This window comes from Temnothorax americanus, unplaced genomic scaffold (genome assembly GCF_048541705.1).
Source record: "Temnothorax americanus isolate GAGA-0224 unplaced genomic scaffold, ASM4854170v1 Scaffold2, whole genome shotgun sequence".
Taxonomy (NCBI): Eukaryota; Metazoa; Arthropoda; class Insecta; order Hymenoptera; family Formicidae; genus Temnothorax; species Temnothorax americanus.
In genome coordinates, this window is record NW_027509338.1 from 5,271,029 (window position 1) to 5,298,051 (window position 27,023).

The 27,023-nt window shown below is 40.4% G+C and overlaps 2 protein-coding genes and 1 long non-coding RNA gene across 9 annotated transcripts in view; 2 read left to right on the forward strand and 1 right to left on the reverse strand.

The window, feature by feature from the left end:
- Positions 1-27,023, forward strand: part of LOC143897101 (uncharacterized) — a 195,954-nt gene that overhangs the window by 44,831 nt on the left and 124,100 nt on the right. The window lies entirely within an intron of this gene.
- Positions 400-26,901, reverse strand: LOC143896968 (odorant receptor 13a-like). Of its 7 annotated transcripts, none has more exons than XM_077405190.1 (6): positions 26,040-26,899; positions 25,232-25,568; positions 24,483-24,713; positions 24,127-24,240; positions 23,889-24,044; positions 407-1,634 (listed from the first exon to the last, which is right to left on the reverse strand). In XM_077405190.1, exons 1-6 carry the CDS (start codon positions 26,291-26,293, stop codon positions 1,464-1,466), a joined length of 1,263 nt encoding a protein of 420 aa, XP_077261316.1. In that variant the 5' UTR covers positions 26,294-26,899; the 3' UTR covers positions 407-1,463. The 7 variants fall into 7 exon arrangements, with proteins under 7 accessions (XP_077261320.1, XP_077261322.1, XP_077261321.1 ...); XM_077405193.1 differs by lacking the exon at positions 407-1,634 and adding an exon at positions 21,605-21,667 and having other exon boundaries at positions 23,889-24,056; positions 26,040-26,898; XM_077405191.1 differs by lacking the exon at positions 407-1,634 and adding an exon at positions 21,690-23,742 and having other exon boundaries at positions 23,889-24,056; positions 26,040-26,898.
- On the forward strand, positions 7,028-9,726 carry LOC143897026 (natterin-3-like). Its single transcript, XM_077405315.1, has 4 exons — positions 7,028-7,160; positions 7,805-8,004; positions 9,030-9,173; positions 9,288-9,726. The coding sequence occupies exons 1-4, from the start codon at positions 7,154-7,156 to the stop codon at positions 9,372-9,374; spliced, it is 438 nt and encodes a 145-aa protein (XP_077261441.1). The 5' UTR covers positions 7,028-7,153; the 3' UTR covers positions 9,375-9,726.

Sequence of the window (27,023 nt, forward strand, 5' to 3'; positions counted from 1 at the left end):
ATCGGACTTGTCGACAAAACGACCGGAGTAATCTCAAGTAAATGCACATCGAGTCGCAAGATATGAAATCCGGTTAAAATTCAAGTCAAACTGAAAATAACGCGCCGCGTCTGATCATATTGTATCACTAAATACATTAAATGATAAATTACGCATATTGTAGTTTTTAGAGACACTTTAGACTGTTTTTAGCTATATAAAACTACATTAACGATAGGCTTAAACAAATGACATTATACTATAGAAGTTTAGTGACGACATATACATACAAAATAATTTTCAAATGTAATTTAACTTAGGCAATTAGTTATTACAGATTTTAGAAAGTTTAGGAAAACTAACGTAAAATTAAAATATTAGAAAAAAATTTAAAGCAAAACATCTTTATCAGAGTGATCATCCAAAGTAGATAAATAAGTAACTAAATGTATTGCTAATATTAACAGAATTATGATCTTGAAATAATTTTTCTTCTAATAATTCCTGCATTATTACTTATTACTTATTATTGCTAATAAATTTATTTGAGCGCTATAGCTATGATTTACATTTACAGAATATGCAATATTTTAATAAAATAAGGGCATTATCTGCGAGTGCTCTGAAAATAACTATAATAGTTCTGACATCGGAATCGTCTGTGGGAATTGCGGGATAAAGGCATATCGGTGAAATAGGAGCGAGCAAAGTGCAGTACGCGGGAGATGTACAGACGGTTAATGCATTTAGAATGGGACATAAGCTCCGTGGAAGCTTTCGCTGCAAAAGCTACCATGGACCTGGCGAGAGAAAAGATGGTGCTTCGAGAAAGCTGGCTGTGACTAAACCTGGTTTAAATTCTCATCTCGTAACCGTCGTGTATTCCTTCCTCTCTGATGTCTAAATACGTCTTGTCGGGTTGTCGGGCCATCTGTAATCACGTTCCGTCACTCTGAAGCTTAAATTATAACGCCTCTCGCGATCAGATATATCTGCAAGTTTATCTTTTAAATTAGAATCAATCTCTTTCTGATGTAGATATTAATGTTAATCTACTTCGATCTGATATCGAAGATAGACTGAACATTTTCTATGTCGTATAAATATATGTTATTGCGAGCATGTACGTAAAGTATAGATATTACAAAACAGGTCTATAAAATTTGTCATAACTTCTTTATTAATACGTACGATGATCATAAGGAAATTTAGAACAACTGAAAACTAGAGAAAGAAATTGGCGAAAATTGCATCGTAGACTAAAGACTTCATCCTGGGTTCCGTTGCCGCGAGATCATAAAAAGTAATCATCGTTCCGGTGTCGTGCACCTTCCGCGAAGTCTCGCTCGCTTACGCGTCGCGTCTTTTATCTATCTAAGTTTATTCTATTGTTAGAGAGTGCACTTTGAGACAACTGTACCAGAACCGCCGCCGTCGGTCCTTCTCTTTGTCCGAGCTGGTCCAAGGAACTTCATGACCTGCCGTTATGCGCGATGAAACGTCGCTACATTCGCGGAAAAGCATATACCGTAATGCAGGCCGTCGAGGTTTTTCCGTGACTTTAATTTTGCAGGCGAGCGCATATCGGAAAATGTGTTGCGAGGCGTCAGTTTCCTCGTCCTTGACCCGCAGTCGCGGTGGATCTTTGATTTTATCTAAAAGGATTATGAAACAGTGAAGCAATGCAGGCAAATTATGAGATTTAACAATGATAAATAATATGTGTGGATATTATTATATATTATATATATAATAAAATTTAGTGAGATACAGTGATAATGAATAATGAATTTTGATTGTTTTGAATAAAGTTTGGTGAGAGAATACCGGCAAGCTGACAAGAAGAAAGATATTTAACACAATCAAGGAAGATTGTTGATCAATATTATTTGCTTATTTTGTTATTTTCATTAATTCAGGCTAGATTTATTATAGAAAATGCAGTACTCGAGCACTTGGTAAGCAGATATTATCTTAGAATTCCACAAAAACAACAGTACAAAAGCGGAGCAAAACACATTCTCACAAACGTTGTACAATTTCATCCGACTGATTGTGAGAGCATTTATGGTTGATGCGTGCGCAAGTAGTAAGTTCCGTGATCTAGTCAGACCGTCTGCAGCGAAGAACGAGGTTTCTCGTGTACTTAAAAGCGTGTCTATTTAGTCAAAGCATGATTATATCCGTCTTTCAAAGATATTAATTTCTAGTTACATACTCTTGCTTAGAAATAAATTTAGGGCATTCGTTATCTCTAAAATCAACGTTTAAGCATCCGATAATGGCGTAATTATCGGAAAAAAGAAACCGAGGAACAATAATAGCGTTATTCAGAACAATAGCGTATTGTGCTAGTACAATATGTTGGCAAATGATTGAAATAACTGCGAGATGTGTGCCGGAGTATCTCGAGGTCGTGCCGAGCGAATCTCAAGGTGAGGCTCACTTAAGCGCAAGGAAATGAGACGCGAACTCGTCTCGTAATTAAGAACCGGTGCGAGAAACGCGCAGAGGACGGAGGAAACGGTTAAAGGGATATAGGTCCAGGGACGTGGAGGTAGAAGGTCGCGTCGGCCGACTGGAAGTTTAACGAACTCGAACAAAGAGAAAAAGCCTTCAGCAACGAGGGACGAGGATTGACGAATGGGATGCTGCTGGCGCTAGTTCTGCCTCCGCCAGGTTAGAGCGGAGGGTGCGCACGTACATTTTCTCTCTCATTCCCGTTCTCTCTTTTCAACCCTCTCTCTTTCTCTGTCTCTCTCTCCTCTCCCTCCCCCCTCTTTCTCTCTCTCTTTCTCTCTCTCTTTCTCTTTCTCTCTGCTTTAGCTATCACGGAATAGCGGCGAGCCCCCGTGTATTACGAACCAGCCACCCCCATAACACTACCCCTTGGTGCTGTATCGATCCATCGCGGTGCCGGCTTCGAGCTCTCCCTCCAGAGCCAACGCCGGAGACTTCGGCGTTGTGCGACGCGACGCGACGCGACGCGACACATCGCGTGGCGGGATTGCTTGAACAAAGGAAACGCGATGCTGCTGTGGAACCTTTGCGGTGTTTCTTTGTCTCTTGCCGACGAGATTCGCCGAGACTCGCGTCTTTCTCGGTCCTTGTGTATTTGCCGGGCGAAAAAGCGTCGACGAGTGATTCTAAACTTCCACGCTTTTCTTGAAATTCTCTTTTACTCCTGAAATTAGAAATTAGAACGACGAGAATTTTTAATTGTCATTATTAATGGTTTTTGACTTTAACTACGCTAGATAACCCTGCGATATTGTGTTACCTTAGTTGGCTCAGCTAACAGCTCAAGCTTTGTTGGCCTTTGTTAGCCTTTCACCGCTTAAATAACATTTGCCGAGGAATTACTGACTAACTCAAAATTCTTAATGATGATTTAACAATTGTGATAATACAAGCCATCAGAAAAAAATTGCGCTTACAATTAGAAGAATTGCGCTATCAGAGATTTAAAGATTTGGAAGTTGATTGATATTAGTATAAATATAGGTATAGGAATTAATCAAAACCAGCTGTTTGAACAAAAGTACAACAAATTAATAAGATTCAAATAAAGCTGTATTTCCGCAAGACGTAGTACGCATTTCATGTTCTATACATTATTACAGTCGAGACAGCTATAGAGAAATTCATTCAGCGATATATAAACAGACGTCTAATTTAAACATAGCATCGAGTGACATCAAAGCCAAAGTTTCGACTTCCTTTCTGTCTCGAGCAGTTTTTAAATATATGCTAATGAATTTCGAACTTTTACATTTAATTCAAAATATACAGCTACATTTCTGATCGCATATTAAAGAGTCTCCATTAAAGAGGATTTCTATCGCGACACAAATAAAGAAATCGTCGAGTAGAGAGACGTATACTTTGTTTAATTCCCTTTGTTTATCGTCCTCAAGAAAGTCTCGCGATTTGCTTCCCAATTCTAAATATGACAAGAGCTGGCACGTTTATATTTATTTAAAGTAAAAAAGATTTGTATAGTATCACTTTTTTGAAGACTATTCTAATTATATTGCGATTATTCTAATTATTGAATAACGTCGCGTCGAATCAAGCTTGCTACAAAGAGATAATCTAAAGATTGCGATTATTTTTAAAGAAAAGATATTAAAAGTTTCAAAGGATGTACAAAAGTTTAAAATACATCCGAGAGATCAAGACACTTCCTGGTTATCCGCATAAACGTATCATATCTAACATTTTAACGTTTAAGCTCGCGTCTTAAACAGGTCGGGGGATCGCACTTGACACGTTATTAACATGGCATTACTTATGGAGGTGTAGAATGCAACGTGAGCGCGATACGGAATAAGCGCGGGCATCGCGCGCGCTCGGTCCGACGTTTTGTCGAGCGAAACAAATGGATCCTTTTGGAACATTGACTACCGGCAACGTATTTGCCAGCCGCCACTCCGCGCTGGCGGAATTGTTTTGTCGGCTTAAAGAGCCGCGCGCCGGCCAGGGTGTTTTGTTCGGTTCAGCGGCTCGAGCGTTTCCCTTGTTCCGCGTCTGCCGCCGCGGAACCTACCCCGACGCTGTGCGTCCGCCGCGCGTACGACACTTCCGCTTGAATCCTGCGATTTAACGTTCGTTAGAAAGGAAAGCGCGCTCGTTAAGCGTTAAGTGAAATTAACCCAGTTCTGACGTCGCGCGCGAGTCAAACTGGGTTGCCGTAGCACGAAAATGTTTCTTTGTGGATAATGACGACGATTTCTCTCGAAATCAATTAGATTTAATAACTCTGAAGTACCTAAATATCGTTCACTAAAACATTGTAACAATTACTATAGATATTCTGAAAGTTTTTAGATTTGTTATATCTCTAGAGATTTATATTATATTTGTATATATTTTATCACATGTTATACAGAATTTATATTTGTATTTTTATACATATATCTCTTTCAGCGATATTTATAAAGGATATTCTCTAGCTCCGGAATGTAAAATCTCTTGCTATTTGATTCGTATTCATAAATATATTTTTTTTATTGAAGCAGCTGCTTTAATGTACATTGGCAATCGCCATTGAGAATTTTCAAATAGCTCGAATGCTGCAATATCTTCTCTGTCGTGTCAATAGCATTGGGCAAATAGCATCGTGATTCCGATATTTTATGTCAGTCTTTGGTTACACAGCGTATATATATGTATATATGTATACTTTTATATATATCGGAAAAAGGAAAGAAAGAAAAGGGACGATCACAGCGCGAGCGAAAGCGTTATTCACAAAGAGACGAGGGAGTATATCCAAGAGATAGCACTCGCCTTAGTAGATCCATTAAAGTACCCTCACTGAGCTTGAATCACCCTTCTGTGTAACGTTCTTGCATATAAGAGCACGTCGAAGGACACTCCTATTTCATCTCGTTCGATTAAATGTCTCGAATTTTGGGCGATGTCTTCTGCCACGTCGTCCAACACAATCGGACGCGAGCGCAAATCGCGCGAATAAATTTGCGCGGAATTTCGAGACACCGGGAATTTTTTAAACGAGACTGATCATTAAATGCTCGCCTTCTTTTTACGCTCGAAACGGCACACGGCCGTTGTATACGTCTCATTAAACGAACGGACCGCCTCTGCTCTGAACGCATTATCTGTGGCATAATTAACTATGAATCAGCGATTAGGAGGCAAGAGATTCTGTGACGAAAGAACCTTTTACCTTGCTAATTTTATCGTGACTTTAACGGAAACGGCAGAAACGGAAACAAGCGATCGCTTTTCCGTGTACCGCTTAACCCGTTGAGGTCACATGGGGTCCAGTGAACCCCAGGCTTTTTTTTTTAAGTATACTATTTTGAGAGTAAAACGCAGGAAGTTTTTTTGCTTTATCTCAAAAAATTTTGATGAATATTTTTGTGAAAAAAGTCAAATTTCTCGAAAAAAATTTTTTTCGCGTTTTTTCAACATAAAAATTTTTTTTAAATTGTTGGATTATAAAGAGGAAGTCATAAACTTCAGTTCAAGGTTTGAGTCGATACATCAAAAAGAACGCAATTGGCAACTGTTGTGGGGTCCATTGGACCCCATGTGACCTCTACGTTATTTTTAGGAGGTGTGACTTTAACGGGTTAAGATAAATCTCCGCTTAACCGGATTACACTTGCATTTTTTCTCATTTCGTAACACGCGCCTCACGGTACGACTTCTGACGGATAACGAGCGAACACTCCCCCGACCGCGCGCGGTCGCCCGAAGCGCGACTCGTGAATCGCGTAACGCGTATTTCTGCACGACACGATACGTAAGAGATGGGCTTCTTCTTCGCTTGAGCGACGAGCGCAGCAAATCGCTCGTTTCCTGCTGCGCGCGAACGAGAAAGTTCATTCCTCCACCGTCGTGCATTCCTCGCGAGGCACGACAGCGACGTTTACAGCGACGAGAAAATAACGGGTCTCTTTCGCCTGAGACTTTGTCCGATCTCTCAGCTTTGTTCTTTTTTTCTCTCTCTTTCTCTTTCTCACTCTCTCTTCAGTACATATTTGCAATGTGAAATAATGTTTCGCGAGTTTTTTCCATTACCGATGGTTGAAATACAATCGCTTAGCTTGTATTGTGTACCGACAAATCAGAATCTTAATAGAATTATGCATTTTATGTTAAATACAGATATTGAAGCAATTTAGTAAATCAAATATGCTTTGTCTTTTGATTACTTTATTTGTTCCAGGTGACACATGTGATTTTATATCGGATCGATTATTACGAATTTGTCTTATCTCGCACGTAACAATGATTAATGTATTACGTGTTAGAAATTTGTGATACATATGGATCCGTTTATATCACTTTTCGTCACAAGTTTACAACTGCGAAGTTAAAGTAAAAATTATAGCAATGACATTATTATAGGTATAGAATCACGTCGCGTGATATGACGAATGAATAGCAAAGTGTGGCCCATGTATTTGAACATGACATTTTGCGTGCAATGCCACATGCTCCATGTAACATGCGTTTCCGTGCTGATAAGATTGATAAGGTCTCGAATGGTGGGATTGCGGTCTGAGCTCGTTTACGCCCAAAGTATCGGCACGTTCAGTGATAATTCTCGTTTAAACGTGTTGCCACGCAAACCGTCACTCGTGCTATTTAATTATTCGTCATAGCGTGACAGCGCGACAGTTTCGATCAAGGAACAATAATGCCTGGTAAGCGCAGTGATATTGAATATCATAAAATTTAGAAATAAACGGGTGAAGGTATAGTAATAATCATATCACGAAGCAAGTATAAAGTTCATGTTAATTTGATCTTGGGATACGATTTAAAAAATAAAGAAAGAATTTTATTTTGTAATGTATTAGCTATTAAAATAATAAATATGTTGATTTAATAATTATTTTAATAAGTATTAAATTATTTTTAGCTTGTTGAACGTTTGTATTCGCCTTACCAGGTTTAGGAATTTTCTAGTAATGAATATCCCGAGATCTGTTGTGGTTTTATATAATTATAATTATAACAATTTTATAATTGCATTTATTTGTTAATTATAAGAGAAATAAAAGAAAAAGTATATAATATTTCGACAAACATGATAAGCCAACGTGGAAGTAAATTATCTTTTCGTTATCTTAAACTTTTCTTCTTATGATAGGACATATAATAAAGCTTACTTAATATAGTCACACACTGTAACGGCGTTAACGATTACTCACTTATTTGCCTTATGAGAGGTAATCGATACGATAAGAAGCAGCGCGATAAATTATCGACTGGAATCTCTAAGTGTTAACATTACGACTAGATATTTCGTGGAAACATCGCGAACATTCGATGATTTCTGTTGTAGGATATAGATGGGCGAGATGGCCGATATCTTACGGTGATCGTAGCATGTTGATCTCCATCGGCAGGGATCTGGACGGCATGAATCTCGTCGTAGGTCGTGCCATGCACATGGGCGACATGATACCGGCGAAAGTGAAGCCGGATCATAACGTTGCCTACGTGTGTCACGGAGGTTCCGAGCACACGAAGCACGACTTCGAGGTATAACCAAACGCGAGAAACAAGAGATTCGAGTCTCTTCGTTAATTCGCACGTCGAATTCCAAGCGAAATTCTGTTTCCTTTCCAATTACGCGGCGCTGTTGATCGAACGCCATAAATCGCTGTCTTTTACACTCGTATAATAAATCAATTTGTAATTACGTAACGCGCACTGCATTTTCATGTGCCTCTACCTCTGTATAGGTAATTACGGGCGCTTTGGTTTCATAACGCTACTGTTCCTCCTTTCCTTAATAAGCGAATTAAAGAGCTCGCGTAAACCCTTACGTAACGCCAGCGCACGAGCGCGTCATCTCTATCTCTATATCCCTGGAACATCTCGTTTCGACGAAGATAAGATTACGACTGTGCGATCGAACGAGGTGTGTTAGTCAGATATTTGCACAGCGATATTCCAGAAAACGATCGGAGCACGTTTTATCGCTCCGACAAATTATCTTCCTATTTTTCTATATTTCCGCGCTATCCTTTCCTTCCTTGATGAAATTATAAGGAACCTGAGGCATCTTGCATACGAACGAATCGACGTGTAATTTGATTTGTAATTCCCGATTTGGCAATAGTCGTGATCGTGCGGCATTTTCTATCCTTCGTGAAAATAGTGAGAATAATTATCGACAATTTTTCAAAGATGTCGGAAAAACGAAGGCGCGAGAATAGCGTAGACGCGACGAGACATATCAGTCAGTATTGATCGGTAGCGGGATTCGACGCGTTACCGAAGTTACATCCCTTCGATTCCGCATTAGACGAACCCTCTGTTTGCCTTTTGGCCGTGCACTCGATCGCGCTCGTCCGAATCAATTTCTTCTCGGCTCGGCTTACACAGCCGCGCGGTCGCCCGCGGATTAATCTATTTGCGTCGGGTGAGGTCGGAAGAAAAGTGCGAAGTACACCTCTTCTCGTTGGCCGGATTCGAACCCCTCTCTCCTTCTTCCTTTCCTCTCCGTCGCAAGATTCAGGCGGATGTATATAATTTGAGACAAGCTGGCTTTCGTACCTTAGGTATTGATGCCCGCCCATTTCAACTGGGTCCGAACGGGTCACGGTCACGTACCGGAACACGCGGTAGAGGCTGGGACGACCATGAACGGGGAAATCCTCTACGTCGGCCGTACATTTCACAACGGCGTATTCTGCGTAGGGAAGGTACGCTAGTAACCGGAACGATTGTTGATCCGCTCATTTATTTGTTAATTTTAGCGATAATACCTGCGCGAACGATCAGGAATATTTATGTATAATTTATCTATTGTTTGGCAGGTCCAGAGAAGTCACGGTGTTTTGTACATTCCGTTCGACGGGAAGGAAATACCGTACAGGGAGTATGAAGTCTTGGTGCAATGTTAAATCTTATCCACAATCATTGTGGCGTGCTCATTAATATTTTCATATGAAACTGTCGAGATGAATAATGAATGGTTCATAATTGCGGGAAAAATTATTTTTACACAAGTATATTTCAGGATTACATATTTTACATCGTATTTTATAGTGGACAAATACGTATGATTGGAACATTCTATATCTTGATGCTGTTATTTTATTTTATATTTATTTGTATATACTTTTTTGTGAAATGAAATATTGACAAACTGTGTACCGCAAATTGCGAACAACATTTTGAGTCATATCGCCACGTCTATTTATGAGGGTTTCCCGAGTTGAAGTTAGATTAAAATTTTATAAAGTTGGCGGCGGAGAGTCGCGAGTTCTTATCTACCCTCGCTTATATAAGTCCTATTAGTATGCAGAGAAAGTAATTTATCGACGCTTAAATTAATGGAAGGAAAAGGCATAATGAGCCACTCCAAGGCCCGGCGACTACCGGCGATGGCGTCGCCGTTTTGCACCCTCCCTTGTAATTTTGAATCGTAATTACGATCCAATTGCAATTCGTCATGTCACTTTCGGTCTTTCGGGTTTATTTTTTGCGCTGACGACGCGCGACGCGGTCGCGAGGATCGAATGATTCAGCGGTACGTAAAAGCGTGAATCAGAAAATATCATCTCTCTGAAACTTCACAACGGGCCGTTCCCCATTACGCACAAACCCTACGTTTTGTAATTTTCGGTGGAAAGCGAAGACGGTAAATATTAACATCAAATAAACTCTGACTTATTTTATCTCCAAGATGAGACATCGAAGATTATGAAAGCTTGAAATAAGGAGTGATTTTTAAAAGAATAATTATATAATTGATGTAAATAACTAGTAGTCTATTATGACGTCATATACGTTGACAAATTGAGATACATTGAAAATACAGAACAGCTCATGGAAAAGTAGCTCGGTCTAAGTGCTACCAACAGTTTTACCAGTACCAGAAGATATATTTCCGATGAAGACAAAAAGTATGCGTTTTATTGGTGGTTTATTTTCAGATTCTCATTTAATATAACAAAACAGTTTATCCTACGTATAACATAATATTCGTATCACTATTTTATTTCAATAAAATTACATTAACGCTAAAACCGAGGTTACTTTCTCAAACTTTGTACAACTGCCGCGGAGTTACTCGAGTCAATTACCACGCGCATTTACTTAATCACGGGGATAAGTTACATACAGAGTGGCTCCCTGTGTTTTCTCATCGGTGGCGATTCAATTTTCACGCTTCTCAACTGAGGTCCGCGCTCGAGATAGATTCCAGATGCAAATAAATATTGATGCCGACTGCGCGAGAGAATTAGAAAGCGAAAGCCGCTGCGACGCAACCAGTGGTCGTTTTCTGCCGCTACACCCGATAGGTGCTGAGCACGTGGCCGTTGCGGCATTATTCCCATAGTTGGCACGTGGCCATTCGCTCCTTCATCTCCTCCTTCTTCTTCCCTCCTCGTCTAACTCATTGTTCCGGGCCTCGAAGCGGAATTGTCAAGGGGGGTTGCGCTATTTAATATTTTGATCGAGGAAAAGCGCGCGTCTGCACAGGGGCGGAGAACGGGGGATGGAAGAGGCTTGCCTACGTGCGACCGATCGTCCCCTTTTGATTAATTTTGGCTCGGATCGACTGGCATGAGCGAGTGCGAGGCCCGACAAAGGAGCCCGGGGGCGAGCACGAGCGAGGAGGGGCCAAATAAAAAAAATGGCAACAGCTGGCAGCAAGACCAGAATCAGGCAGACAATGCTGCTTAGGTCGAGGGTGAGAGCCACCCCTCTCATCGCCGAGTCGCCGACGCGAGTCGATTGACACGCGCGCGATCATCCTCGCGTATAGTATGCGCGATACGCCATAATCGACGCGCGTTATGGATGCGCGAAAGGGGAGCGACGTTTATTAGGCCGAAGGGGTGAAACCGGTTCGACCGGAGAGAATTTCTAATGATGAGAATGATGATACGAGATTATTCTTATTATTCTTAATGAGACTCAAACTCCGGAAACTCCTTACCGAGAACTCGGTCAAACGCCGTTTCGCGCGACTGTCGTTGTATTTCGAATGTCGAACTCACAAGTTTGATATATAACACTTTTTTAGGGAACACCAGATGTCTATATCTGGATTTACAAATATTGGTAAATCGTCGAGACCATTCCCGAGATAAAATGTTCCTTTCTTCAAGTTTACTTTTTGCGTTATCGCATCGATTTCCGTGATATCGATAGGTGGATGTAAGTGAATAGTGACTTATATCACGAAATAAAAGACCGAGTGCCGATCGTTTTCACGTCTGTCTACAATTTTCATCGTTTCCTCTATCGCGTGCCTGCTTCGCGCTCGGTTGGATCCTTTCTTCCTTTTTCCTTTCTTTTTTTTTTTACTCGCGTTTGTGCCCCGGACATTGCTGGCATTCGCGTATCGTCGATATACCGAGTCGATAAATCCGCGCTTATTGCGGTTTACGTCAATCGTAGAGGAGACCGGGGCTCGTTGGCACCGTTTTTACAATTTCGGCATTTGAGTTTTTATACAACTAATTATCATAATTAAACAGTACTAATATGATAGAGAGAACCTTTCTTTACATTTTCATGCTAGGAACGCTCCTGTATACCGTATAGTTTCTTTGTAATAAATGAAATATGAACATGCTGCATTGTGGCCAACTTTCTCCGATAGTAGGGTAAGTTGGCTGACAAAAGTCCACGTTAAATTAATGAATACGTAATAAAAACACAAAACGGGTAACACATACGTACTTCTTGATAAAGATTGTATCTTTTAAAGTTATTTTGTAATGATCGAATATCAAAACGTTGTTGCAGAAAAATAATTGTGAACTATTTTAGATGTAGCTTTCTTCGTCATAAAAATATTAATATAAATATATATTTAGCTTCTCTATCAGCATTGTAGATAGTAAATCACGTGCTTAAACAGGTCTCACGCGCACGGCAACAACAAGTCAAGCTAAGCGTGTTTTGATATGAGCCAACATACCCCATTTCTACATACGTTTTATTTCAGTCGTTTTATTACAATAAATTACTATTGTTAGTCAAAATAACATGTCGTATAGTAACAGAAACTTTTCTTTTAACTAATGATACGTCACTTTGATTTACTTCTCAAGCTGAAGAATATTAATACGATATTTTGAAACGCTTGAAAATTTATTTGTCACCTCTTGAATTAGACTTTTCTTTTTTTCTATTGTAATACTTGTCTGATTAAAATAAAACTTTGTGAAAAGTAATTATGTCATATAAGAAATATTTTGTGATAACTTTTCCATTGTTTTTTTCGCTATAAATATATAAACGAAACGCATTGCCAATTTGCCTCTTGTGCCAACGAGTCCCGGTCTCCCCATCGGTCGTCACATCGTCGAAGCGCAACAAGGGAAAACTCGTTATAGGAATATCCACTCATAATATTGCCGTTGTTCAACGTGAAATTTTCACCGATATTCCTCTTTACAATTTATGTTTTCAATATATTTTCAGTATATACATATATGTTTCGCGGACTGTTTTACATTAAAGTAGAACGGGCCCTTTCTTTCTAGTTTGTCGTAAAATAAAAATCGCAAATATATATTTATTTCTATAAACCGATCGCTATATAATATAAAGGACGGGGATTGAAATTTTGATGGAAACATCTGCGTGTTCAACCCGACTCGGTCGCGTCGAGCTTCGTACGTACATCGAACGTACTGTCGCGGTACTCATTTTATTTGAGTAAACACGTTTTTTGGAAGCAGCACGGGTCACTCTGCGAGTGACGGATCTATCTACGCATATGGCGCGGTAGATACAGCAAGCTGAACCAGAATCGGGATCCGGATTCGAGAGCGGCGAGGGAAAGAGGACAGCTGCTCCCCGTCTCCCCCCGCTGCGTCGAGAGAGCACAGCGGCAGCTGCTGTTTCGTATTGAGAATCCGCCGATTCCATGATAGGGTGAGTCTATGGCCGATACGTGAGCATGAAACTGCAATCGCGACTGATTTTGGCAATAAAATAAAATTTTGTTTTATCGAGTGAAACGTTAAAGAAGTCCCAGTTAAAGGAGTAACACACATTTTCTTTTTCTTCTTCTTCTTTTCTCTTTCTCTCAAAGATATATGTATATCTTAAGAGAGAGCTTATGATTTTTGTCTGTACCACAAGCGATTATAATATTCTCTTGTTTATAAAATCTATTCTTATTTTATTATAATTCTTATTTCACTATGCGATTTTTCCTACGAGTGGTCAGATCAGAGTTCTACACAATACAACCATTTCTAGTAATTTATATAAAATATCAAAGACATGTGCGAGACATGTAAGTTCTTTTCTTTTTCATACTCTTGTCTTAATAACGAAATCTTGGCATTTAACAATTAAACGAGGACTTTAGAACAAAAGAACAATGTACTAAAGTTCAAATTACAGACGCATTTCGAATACATGCTCCGTTCTTAGTGTTTCTCCAAACGAATGGAAGTTAATCTTCCGAAAATCTTGACGTATGGTTCCGAGCGCCTCTCTCGTTGCTTGCTGTTTTAATGTGATTATATATGGCACTATCGATACTAATCAATTTAAACGACAGAGCGTGCACTTCCCATTTACGGGACTGTGCGAGGCAAATGTGCGCGGGACAACAGCCCGTTTCGCGTGCTTAACGTACATCCATTATTCGCGGTCCGTGCGAGCGAGCTTTTCACCGTTGTCTGCAACAGGCACGCGCGCGGTGCGCATATTGCAGGATGATAACGAGATTCACGCTTTCTCGCGTGATGCGCGTATACGCGTCGCGCTCGTACCAGCTCGTTCCCGGTTTTTCGGGATGAGTCCTTTTTTTTTCTCGTCGCACGATAATCGTCAAGTTGGCACGGGCCCAGCCACATACCAACAGGTTAGCGCTCGAGGGAGCAGCCCGCGCGCGAGGGGGGCTCCTCTCCGTCGGTTACGGGAGTCAGAGGGTGATTCTCGCGATTCCGCGGGTTCTCTCCCCTTCGTCCTTTTTCGCTCGTACCGCCCCTCCCGTCTGCAGCTGCGCCGCAAACGCGGGCCCCAACACCATCTGCCATTAGAGGCTGCACGCGTGCACACGCGTCTCATCCGGGGCCCCCCCGGTCACCCCCAGCCGTGTAATGGCCTCGTAACAATACGGAATCTAACTACGAACTACTGAGGTCTCGATTACCCACGTGAGGACGCTTTCTCTCGTTCGGAATTATAAAGAAATATCATCCAAGTGTATGTTATACGTACGATTACTATAATCGCGATTCATTTTCAGTCAGTTATTAGTGTTAATATGCGAGAATGAAAAATGCGAATAGATGAAGTAATTCTTGAGATTAATCAAGCTTGTGTATAATGTATACTCATTGATTGCCAAAGAAAAATTGGTAACATTTTTTCATTAATTTATGTATTAGCATTAGGCGTAATTAATTTTTCTTTGCTGTAATGTTTCGAAAACCGAATTTCTTTTACCGCACGCTTCTCTTGAACGTGATATATATGATCGTATAATAATCTTATACATATATATAAAATTTTACATATATACTAATATGCTCGCGACAAAGAGTATGAAATCGCTTTTATACTCTTCATATACGATTTCGTAGGGAGAGCCGCGCAGAAATTATCATAACTAAAGCGAATAGAGGGAGTGCGAGTGTGTGTGACACGCGACATAAGGGGTGCAACAATAGCCGAAGTGACGATCTTGCGTTTGCAGCGCACGGGCGTGGCTCTGGGCAGTTTAAAAAAAAAGCTTTGTGGTGTCCTGCCGTATAATAACAAACCGGCTTCACAAAGAACCTACTTTTTTCATTGCATCCGCACGCTGTTCAACGCGAGGCATTGAGCTCGACAGATGTAAAAGGAGGAATTATATTATAGCAGCTCGAGCAATACGAGTAATAACGCAAAAGTGAGGCTGAAGTGAAGAATCGATTGCGATATGTAACGATTAGTCGATGAATGCAAATTGCCCATAAAATTATAAGCATCAATAATATATTTCAGGATCGGTTCGGGAAATATTTGTGATTAACTGCAGATATTTTTTAAAGAAATATTTATCTCTTTGCACGAGCTGATGTACGATTAATCGGTCTAATTATTCAGAATGTTTCACATAAAGATGAATATTTTCGTTCGTAAAAGTATTTTCACTCGTTGCTCGTTGCCCGTTACTGCAATTTTTCTTAACTGGCTCGCGTTTCTTATGCACAACGTGATCGTACACACAAATTGTACCGGCCATCAGAGGGTATAAACTGCTAGGCGCTTTTACGGGCTTCGCGCATCTGGCTCTCCCGAAGCGTCCACGGGTACGTTTAAAAAATTAAAAGTTAAGACCTCCAGAGGATCGGCCTCTCCTTTCCGTTTTGTTGGTGCTTCGCGAGGAAGGATACGTGGGAGGCGCAGCATGAGCATCGACCTCTTTCCTTAGAACGCGTTTATCGGTTAATAAATTTAGAAATTAAACGAAGTATGTAGAGTGAATTATGTGCACCGTTAATTTTTATGCGATAAAAATTACCTCGTAAATTCTATGAGATGGATTCATTGGCCAATAATACCTTATTTTGTCGGGAATGTCGGGTATGATGGTTCTGCTCGTTCCGATCGGCAATAACAACGATTTTGAGACTTAATTTAGAATCCTAAGATTAGAACTAAAACTGCAACGTGACAGAAAGTATGATTATAGTCACCAGACACGTTAATGTGGAATTGCTATTTTAAAGCTTTTTAAAAACCACGTGATGGTCATTGACGCACGACACGATGTAAATAGATGACTATTCGGGATATTGTATCGTTTTTTGCGGCAGACTGTCACAGTCGCGCGCGGAAATGAAATCATAGTTTTGCTCTACACTCTCATATCGGGAGTCAAATATCGCGGCGATATTCACGGTTCGAAACGTTATCATTTGGAAACTGCCAGATGTACATGCGAGAAACCCTCAGCTTCGTGCCTGCTGTGCGTTACACGAACGCACATACATACACAAACATACATATGTGTGTGTGTGTATGAACTCACACCCTGAATATATGCGTGCACTTCGATCGGTCGCGTGGGTGGCGGCGTGCGTATCCGTCACGTGGAAGCCAATCGATAAGGGCGGTAAGGGTGCGGGAGAACAAAGAAAGGAAGCCCGCATATGTCGCTCCGCCCATCCTTTTCGGTGTAAACGGGCCCTCCCGATGGCCGACCGAATGGGAATTCGTCTTAGTTGTTTGCTTGCAGGCGGTCTTTATGAATGTATGAGGGATTTAAGGGTGGTCCCCGGACGCATTACGTTGCGCGCCGGGCGCAAGTGGGACGCGCGAGAATAGAGGATTGGTCTGTATCGGCGAGATAAGATTCGATCCCTAAATTCGCGGTGTGTTCGAACGCAAACGATTTGTCAAAGGATATATTCCGCGCCGTTTCATCCGAAGAAGAGAGATATCGGCTCAATTCAATAGACGCGACAATACGCAGGAAATTCTCGAAGGTGGTAAACTGAAAACAAGACACTTCTATTGAAGAAGATTACTCCTATTGATGTTTCATGAAATATTTCTGCATTGAGCTGTGTTCTAATTTTATCATAGCGGTTAATTAATATCAGACACGGAGTTTTTTCAACTAAAAATTTTCTATAAAGTTTTTTATACTCAGTAATTGAATAGACCAAATAAATCCGAGCAAATTGAAGTTTACGTCACAAAGATAAATCGCCCCTAAATTCTCCTTCGCGAATTTCAAAATTTTCGGCGCGGCATATTATTCACATAATAGGGAATATTCAATTCGCTGCACAAAGGGATTTTCAACTACCTCTTTGATATAATATCTCTTCGGTGGACGTCGCAGCGGTATTCATGACGAGCGTCACCGTAATTGAATAATTACGGGAGCCGTCGTTTTCGGGGTGGAGTCGCGCTCATTAAAACTCGCGAAAGCGCGGCGTATCTTTGATCTCGATATCGCGACGGCGGCTCCGAAATATGTCGGCAGGACACCGGAGAAGGGAGATCTGCCGTGCAGTGAGCGGGATAAAAAGTAGAGAGAGCGGAAAGGACGAAAGACGGATCTATTAATTAACTATCTTAACCTTTGGTGGCTGCTCGAACGACCGAGAATGTCCAAATCTCGTTTTATCGCTCCGTCTAACGCGGGGTCTCTCTTTCAGCCGGTGCTTGCACTTAATAAGCGTACTTCGTAGTCGAGGTCGAATTGCTCGCGATTCGAATGTAAATCATGCCGAAATTGGCGGAGTGCAGCGAAGCGGTCGATCGTAGGAAGCGTCTCTCTTTGAGCCTCGCTTGAACCAATTTGACGTAAGACAAATTGCGGGTGAACTCAATCGTAATCGATGTTTGTTTGCGCTCAAAATTCAACGGCGACACGTGTATGTGTGACGTGTATAAGAAATATATTCAAATATATACAATGTAATTTTGGCACAAAGTCACACTTGAACTATATTTTTATTGGAGAAAAAAAATCGCCTTCTCTTTGCCTCATGCATATTAATACTTTTCACAGAATTCAAACGATTGTACATAACATCGACGCAAATATACTTTTCTGCGTAACATTATTTTACGGGATAAACAGCATTTATCCATTCTAAGCGGCTGTCATTATGTAATCGTCATTATGAAGTCGTTCATTAAGCGAAAATTGTGCCAACAATACAGCTTTTATTTTTCCACCGATGTTTACCCATAAATATCACGTAAACACATGAATTCCGTTTTTCATGCGCTGTGAATAATTCGTGATATTCGCATCCTTGAAAGAATTACATAGATTTTCGTGCGCGACGAAGAGTTTTTCCAGGAAAAAAATTTCATCAGCGTTATACTGTCTGGCGCTCTTAATCCTGTAAGCATTTTTTCACCGTGCTGTTGCAAAAACTGGATATGATATTTTAAAAACGCACGGCAAACGGGATGGTTTTGCAAGCGGCCGCGCGCCCGCTATTTTAATCCGCGTTATGAAACAACGGTGTGTCAACAGCAATACACGGATTTGCGGTGGCATGATTAGAATTTAAATTGTTTCGGAATTACGAAAGACGTATAGCTACGCATGTTGGATTTAACGAAGCTCCTATTGATGATTTTTCAAATTCCTCATACAGAAGCGAAATTTGAAAATTAAACCGTAACTCTCTGGGGGTGTGTATCTGACGTCCTTCAAGCAATGCCGAACGTGAAATCGACGTTGAGAACTTTAGTGCAGCTTCGCGCGCGTGCCAATTTTTGTCCGTACATTGGTATCGACAGCTATTGCGAATTATTGTTTCAAAAATACAAATCATGTAGAGAGCATTTTGTTCGTTCCTGGTGCATCGGACGTACTATTTTCCACGCTGTCGCACGTTAAACGTTAGTTTCGAGCGTGTTATTTTATTGTTAGCGTTTCACGAGTCAATTTTACGGAGGCTTTCTTGTATAACATCTTTTGTCGCAGAGAATTATGAGTGGCTCGCGAGCCATCCGATTTTTTTTTTTACGGCGTGGAGAAAGAAAGCAGCCCGAGAAATTCGGAAGATGGGAAAACAGATCTCGCGAGAAGTCTATGTGTAATAAGCGAGAGGGTGGTAGATTGTATAGGGGCAGTTTGCTTATGGGAAATGCGTAGCGCACGTTCTCACAATCGATGTATGTTGGTGCGCATGATAAGGATCGGCGTTTATCATCGAGTATGAACTCGCCGGTTCTATGAACCGTGCTGGAATGTTCGGTCTACGTAGCGTGGTCGTCTCACATCTTGAATATGCGTCAATAATATGTGTGCACTTGTAATATACATTATATATATACTTAGATTACGTACGCGGACGTTAATCTTTCTCATGTAGCCGGAGGAAAAAAGAAGTTACATAAATCAGGCTGATCGTAGTTCAGCTCTGGTGAAAAACCGCCGTGTATTAATGCATGATAATTGTGGTCGCCGGGTAATGGCGTTCGATATGAATTTTAATTCTACCGATGGCCGTCGCAGGTGAGGGGTAAGCAGAAATGTGACCGTCTGGTGATTTACGAGTGATAACCGGAGGGTAACGTATGAATTATAAACCGGTTTTCTTATCGTACTCGTTTACATATCATAATTATGTTATGTGAATTATGAACGGTTGTGCATATATTCTCTTTTTTAATTGCATGCGAGCGCGCGCTTTTGAGAATGGCGTTTGAACGTTACAAATGTAAATCGGTTAAGATTATAACATCTGAGAAAACTGAAATAATAACTGCTGTGTAATGGTAATATTCGTCTCATTTTAGTGCTACTCTGCGATGTAATTTTCGTGGTTACATAGTCGTTTACATTTACGTAGTTGAAGCGTTTTCGTAATCGCTACCCTTCGAGGACTTGGTAAATTTAGGAGAAATGTGTATTGCAAGATGATAAAGCGGCCAAGTCCTAAGCATTTTACGAAGGAGCCGTGCTTCCTTCGACGGTTATCGAATAAGCGACTACAAACTTTCTTGCAATCTTTTCTCGTCTACGCATGAACGTTATGTCGTCGGTTTTTTTATGGGGAAACAAAGGAATCGACACCTACGTGTTGCGAGGCGAAATTCGGTTTCTACGACACTTCTTCTGCGAGCAAAGTTCCGGAATCGGTACCGGAGTCGTCTAAAAAAAAAAAAATCTCTCGCGGGTAGAGTTCGAGATTTGCCTACGTTCTCCGCAGAACATTATCGAGATATTTATTATTCGCTTTGTTATACAGTTTAATGAGATATAAATCTTAATTTAATGTCTTAATGTCATGTCGCATATTCCGAGAATGACGATGTAAATTTTATTATACATATATATATTTCTAAATTCCAGTTTCTGAATAAAATTTATATTGTTCTTAATGGCGTACCAAACATGAACGCATTGCATAATCCGCTAAACTTGAACGTCATGGTGTGGCGAACGCGAAATACACCCTTCGGCGGATCATCGAGTCGAGTTGCTGAATATTCGGAGCAGGGGTAATGGGACACGTAATAACATCTGTAGGGTCACGTAACGATCGACATGTTACATCGCCGCTTTATGGATCCAGCAACAGCATCGTGAACTGAAATATATAAATAAACGAATGCTGAATAAATTAAGATAGTATGCTGCGCTTAGAGACTAAAGAGTATCTGGAAAAGTCGGGACTAAAGAGAAGAGAATAAATAGTAACGAGACTCAATGGACGTTATGATGGATGATTGGCAAAAGGAATCCTTTAGTAGCAAGAAAATAGTTTCAATATAATTTCATTATAAATGATATGTTTAGCGGAAGAAACATATCAATCAAGAGTGATATTTAAATAACATTAATTTACTCAACAAAACAAAGAAATGTTTCCATAGTGTGTTTGAATGCAAAAACATTATTATGGAAAAACAAAAAATTCTTCGTTGGAAATTTTCTATTGTGCGGGATGTCCGAATCTTGAATTATGCTCCGGAACTCGATTGAACTGCAGCTCTTTTAACTTTCGACCTAGATTACAAAAATAGCATACTGCAATAATTTAGATATTGAAAACCTTATTTTCGTAGGAACAATTCATTTACCATATGAATGCACACTATGCACAGACGAATCGCTTAAAAAAAAAAAACTAAATCCATTCATACTTGTTCATTGTCGACAAAAATGTTTAAATAGAGATGGAAACTTTATTCTTGGATTCACAAGTGACGGGATCACCGGAGCGCGATGGAATAAATGGAAGCGTGGAGATACGGCAAGACCGTGTGCAGGCGAAACAATAAAAGTGAATAAGGAATAAATAAAATGGTCGAAAAAGGCGAGGAAAAAGAGACGAGGAGAGCGGTGAGGAATTGCGGACGGAGGAACAACTTGAATCGAGAGACAGAAAAGAAAAAGAGAGCAAGAGAAAGAAGGAGAGGAAGACGGAGAGAAAATGTCGGAGAGAGTGGAGAACTGTGCGGGAGATGAGAGCGAGAGAGGGTGCGAGTTTATAAGGGTTGAGGGTGGTAAGCGGAAGAAGGGGAGAAGAGAGGGTGCTGCAGACGCGTCACGACAAGGGTAAATGTACGTACGAATGCACCCCGGATTGGCTTCGGGATGGTTTCCATGGAGACCAATTCGCTCAGCCCGGGAAAGTCGTCGCCGCCGCTTCCACCACCTCCGCCGCTGCCGCCGCCGCCGCCGCCGCCGCCGCCACCGCCGCCACCGCCGCCACCGTTACTACTACCACTGGCGCAGTTTCCCCTGGAAAATCGTACTACCTCTAAATGCCAAAAAGTTATAGAAACGACTAGTTCGTTCATTACCTACAGAATCTCGCGCGCGAGATCTCTACTCCGTTGGAGATTGACGCTGGAGAAGTTGTCAACCGAGTCTCCTTCCATATAAAATTAGTTCGATTAAATTCCCATAAACTACACTTGTTTTCACGGGATTAATTTCAGTCCGGATAACGATCTCGCGTTACATTTTGTGTGCAATGAGTGGCAAAGTACACACAATTTCATTTTTTATTTTTTATTTTTAGCACATATTTTGTACGTGATTGTGAAGATATTAGAGGAAAATACATAAAGAATTGGGTACTTAGTTTTTTAATAATTTATAAAGCATTATGATTAATTACATTGTAACAGAAAGACATGCAATATTTCTAGAAAGACACTTACTTACAAAAATAATAGATTCATTTTTTATATAATCTCTGTAATAAATTTAATGCGTTAATTTGACAAGAAAATAATAACTATAGTCCGTTATTTTTCTAAAAGACATATTCGTCGAATAATTAAACGTACGATTTTCCAGTTAAAAAAAATAAGGTTTATGAATATTAGCAATCTTTTGACTGTCTTTTTATTTGACAAAATTTATATTGTGTTACATATTAATAAATTCAAGAAAGTCGATGCTGATGTGGCTATATAAATGCAAAAATTAAGAATTTTTATGGTGTGTGGCGATGAGAAACTCGAGAAGGAACTTACGACGCCAACGTAAACCCCGACCCCGTAATTTCGCACTTCCAAGTAAGATGCGGTGACATCGCCACTGCATAGAACTCGACGTAAGCGAAAATTCATGATTTACATTGTCAGAATATAATTCTTAGACACAATCTAGAAAGTTGATATATCCTACGCTTCCTACAGCGATATAGAACCGTTGGGAATAAAAGTTTTTGTTTGGAAGATACCCTCTTTCTAAATAAATCTACAGGGTAAGTTTCTGAACGAACATATCCTGTACAGAGATATAATACTTATGAATAATTAATATTTAAAGATACTTAATATAAAAATATGAAAATTTTTTGTTTTTAAGGTATTTATAATATAACAAAAAAGAACTTATAATTATGGAACAAAATTCGAAACGTATGTACATCCAAACAATAAATAATTATTTTATAAAATTGATAAAAAAAAAGTACAATTTAAAATCTAATCGGAAATGAGAGTCATAAGGCACTTCTTTTGGAAAATGTTGCGTTGGGGTTCTCTGACGGAGAGAAAATTGTGTACGAAGGGTAGAATTGCGCAACTTATTCCCTTATACATTACCTTGACACAGTCGACGTGTGTATAAGATGTGTATTTTTGCCAGATAGATAATACGAAGTATAAATTCTCTACTCTCGTACCGAGTGTAAACTCAGAGTTTGTAAATTGAGCGGTCGCGAGGGGCGGTGGAATTACAGTAGCCCGCGCTACGCAGATACGGTCGTCGCTAATAAAATCGTCCCTCCAGGCTGGTTTTCGCTGCCGTGTGAAAGCGTTCTGATTGTATGCGCGAAATAGCGCTAAGTAATCCCAGTGTAATTTCGTTGGCGTTGCGATCTATTCGTTGTGGCCATCTGGCACAATTGCACGCTATCAGAACGGAATACATGCGAGATAGGGGGGGAGAATTATTCCCCGCTTGCGTCGGGATAACTTCCGCAATTTAGCGCGGAACGACGTTTCAAAGTTCTTTTAGGGGATGAAAGCCCGTGACATGCGCGCGCCTTCATCCTTACGAAAAATATTTTTCTTCCCTCGTCCCCAGAAGCAACGGCATATTTTCAGTAAACTGGCGGCGTAAACTGTGCGCGTTTAACAACGTTTACGTAAATATTATTGTAATAAAAAGACGCTAACCAGGGAACGTTAGCTGACCATTGACTTTTATTAAAAATAGAGTAATCTTTCATGCGTAATTATCTTATGAGTAATTTCCAGCGTTATCAATAATTCAATATTAATAGTTACAGCCGTTATAATAATATATCGTTACAATGCGTGTAGCACAGAGACGTATGACGCTGACGATTTCATGATCTGCGACAAATAACGTTGCTGCGTGTATAAAAAAAATAAATATTGTTCTAATCGTATATATGTTAAGGTTAACGATTTACGTGATGAACGTAATAACGAAGCTCTGTTACACATAATCCGATCGACGTACGTTGCGTAAAACTTACATTCGCGAACTGTTGCAAAGAGAGATTCGTGAATCTGCCGACGGTGATCGTTAATTGTTTTTGTGACCTCATTATCAGGAACAGAAGGATTCGATTCTCGCTAGGAGGATTCTCGTACCACAGAGACTCGTACGCCGCGTCGCCGATCGTCTTGCTCTGGAAGTCAAACTGGAGTAAAAATTCGAAAAGCAGGAGGTAGAGAATTGTCTCGGTAAAATCAGCAGCTGTAATTACTCACCTTTATGCTTAGATATTCGCCGGCGAAACAAAAAATGAACGCTTCTAAATTTATGACGACATAAAATAAAAGGGATCTCACTAACATAGAAGAGCCTTGATCGGCGCCGATCGACTGCAATTGAAATAACGATATGTGCATTATTGGATCTTTTCTACCGCGAATTGTATTGTAAAAAGTATTAAAATTGTAAGTTGCTGAGTATTATATAAATATACATGTACAAAGTAATAATGTCACTTGGAAACGATAACTTGATTCGCACACATATTCGATATACATACGCGTGTCATCGAAGTAAATCAAAAGTGTAATTGATTAATCTGTGCGCGGCGAAAGTCATTAAAATTACTTACATTCACGATGATAAGGCCTAAGCAGCAAATAACAAGGGTGTTCGATACGAATTGGGCTAGCGCGATGTAAGAGTAGAGGCTTTCGATCTTTTCGGTGAAAATAATGATGTTTTGATGCCTTCGAATTAACGAGCCTATCGTGATCATGGAAATAGTTGATTTCTTTTTTTTCGATAAAATTTCCAATAATCTTTCCCGCAAAATATCTATCTGACCGCCCGCATGAAGCACCTATAGATTTAATTCTATTTATCCGTTCTCTGCACAAATGATATTACGTAAAAGTGTAAAAAAATATATATATATAATTTATATGATATAATAATAGATGTTTCAAAATTTCTACTGAAATGGAAATTTATTGATAATTCTTAAATTTATTATTATAATATCGAAAATTTTGTGAATGAGAAAATATATTTTTATATATAAATATTTATATATTATATTTAAACAAAACAAATAATAATCAATATTTTTAACATTAATTAAGAGAAGGCAGATAAGTTATCAAGCCAAAACTTAATTCGATTAATGAGCCCAACAAATTAATTAGACTGGTTAGAAATCAATTTCCGACCAATAACTTTTCTTGCAATTTTTCCTAAACGAATTGAAATGTGTTACGAACAGTCATCGCGGTAACGTGGGCTGAGCTCTAGCTCCCGGGATGCATTCCCTGGAGTAATCTCAGTCGGGAACTTGAAAATTCCCGGGAGGGTTGAAAGCCTCCGAGGCCCCCAACTTACCAGTGTAACGAGTAGCGCGCTGAGCACGCCGATCACGGTGGCGGCCGTCATTTGATGCAGGAACTGCGTGGTCATGACGACCTCGTAAATTGGCGACGTGCCACTCTCGAAGGGTAACTCCATCTTGAGAAAAAGTTCACGATCGACGGCGTCGGCGACGTCGTTGCTGCGCAGGGCGACGACGCCGATGCCGTAGAACAGCACGGCCGTCGAGTGCAGGCCGATGATCAAATTGGAGAAACGATGCGACAGATTGGCCACGCTACTCATGCTGTACAAGTCGTCCCCGCATTCCTTCCAGTCCGTCGCGATGCTCGTTAACACGTCGTTAAATATTCTAGGAAGAATCGATTTCCTGCAGCACCGCGAGAGCGAAGGTATTCCCCCCTTGAAGACTACGATTGGGAAACTATATTTGTCTGTATTCGATGACAAATGAAGGTGGAAGGTAGATTGAAAAATACGAATATAAGTATATATGGGTATCATTGTAGATAGTGATATTCCCCGATGTAATAACGAGTACAATTAAAAAAGGATAATAAAGGACGTATTAAAATCTTATTATTTACAAATTACTGATGATGCATGAGAAAGAAATGATATGTATATTATTTGCCGAAACAATGACTTCTAATGTGCTAAAGCTTTCTCATTGCAAAACACAATCACTAATTCTTTCTAATGCTTTGATACGATGCAATGATAATTATTGATGCATGTCCAGTCGCTTTGTATTATCGAACGTTTTGTTCGACTTGTACAGCTCATCGTAAAATTATAGACTGCAAGGATCGCGATGACGTACCGTTGTTTTGTCCAGAAAACAATCAACTTGACAAACAACAAACTGTATGACAGCGTTGCGCTCAAGCCGTCCATTAGCTGTGAGATGTCCTCGGAATTAAGGTGCAACGCCATGTGGCGATATTGAAAGATCTGCGCGGCTATCATCGTCGTGGTCCAGTAAAGTCGACTGATGATCACGTAGGCCGCGCCTGGCCAGATGCCGGCGACTCGAAGTCCGATCTCGATCGACCGGGTAATTGTGTTAACAGACATTTAACGAGGCTTAATTCTCGGTCGATTGGTGAATACGAACACCCTATGACATAATCGGCGACGCGGAGCTAAAATGAGGGTAGGCCATGCACGTCCCTCTTACGAGAATGCCACCCTTCAAAGGAAGCGAGAGATATTTGTTCGAGATTGTAAACTTTCTAATTAAGATTAATTTATCTCAGAGAACGATCTGTAACGGTTTACGGCGAATGTGTTAACGGCAAGAATAGAAAGGGAATGTCCGGTGTCGCGGCGTGTCACCAGTCGACGTGGATTAATGAAATGGATGCACAACGCTCGAAGTTAACTGAAGCGCGCGCGGAAAGAACGTCAACGTTGAACGCGATCGCGAAACAGATATTTATGGACGATAGAGGCACGAGACACGCACCTGTAAACGCTGTGGATGGACTGAAGGATGCCGGAGGGTCACTTGCCGCGAGCCCTACCTTCGTCCACCGTCGACCGGGCAAGGGGCAGCTCATTAAATATTTTCATCGTTCTGCGTACGATGAAGTTGTCGTAGCGTCGTCGGCGATCGCGAATTTTGCGGATGGAAGAGAAACCGAGGGGCCGTCCTTCCGCTCCGTGCGCCGAATGGTATGGTGCTGTGCAATTTTCGTTAAAAATGTACGATTGCGCAAGACGAAGGTCGATGTATATAGCCCGGTTTATAGTACGTCGAAAAATCATGCGCACTGATCTAAGGAAAAACGAAGTAGTTTCCGAC

Excerpts from the sequence above, each read along its gene's own strand:
- LOC143896968 (XM_077405190.1), bottom strand. The coding sequence starts at position 26,293 with ATGTCTGTTAACACAATTACCCGGTCGATCGAGATCGGACTTCGAGTC. Across the intron at positions 25,569-26,039 it reads GTTTTCTGGACAAAACAACG|AATATTTAACGACGTGTTAA; the intron begins GTACGTCATCGC and ends GATTCTTCCTAG. Across the intron at positions 24,714-25,231 it reads GCGCGCTACTCGTTACACTG|GTGCTTCATGCGGGCGGTCA; the intron begins GTAAGTTGGGGG and ends TTAAATCTATAG.
- LOC143897026 (XM_077405315.1), top strand. Across the intron at positions 8,005-9,029 it reads ACACGAAGCACGACTTCGAG|GTATTGATGCCCGCCCATTT; the intron begins GTATAACCAAAC and ends TTCGTACCTTAG. Across the intron at positions 9,174-9,287 it reads GCGTATTCTGCGTAGGGAAG|GTCCAGAGAAGTCACGGTGT; the intron begins GTACGCTAGTAA and ends ATTGTTTGGCAG.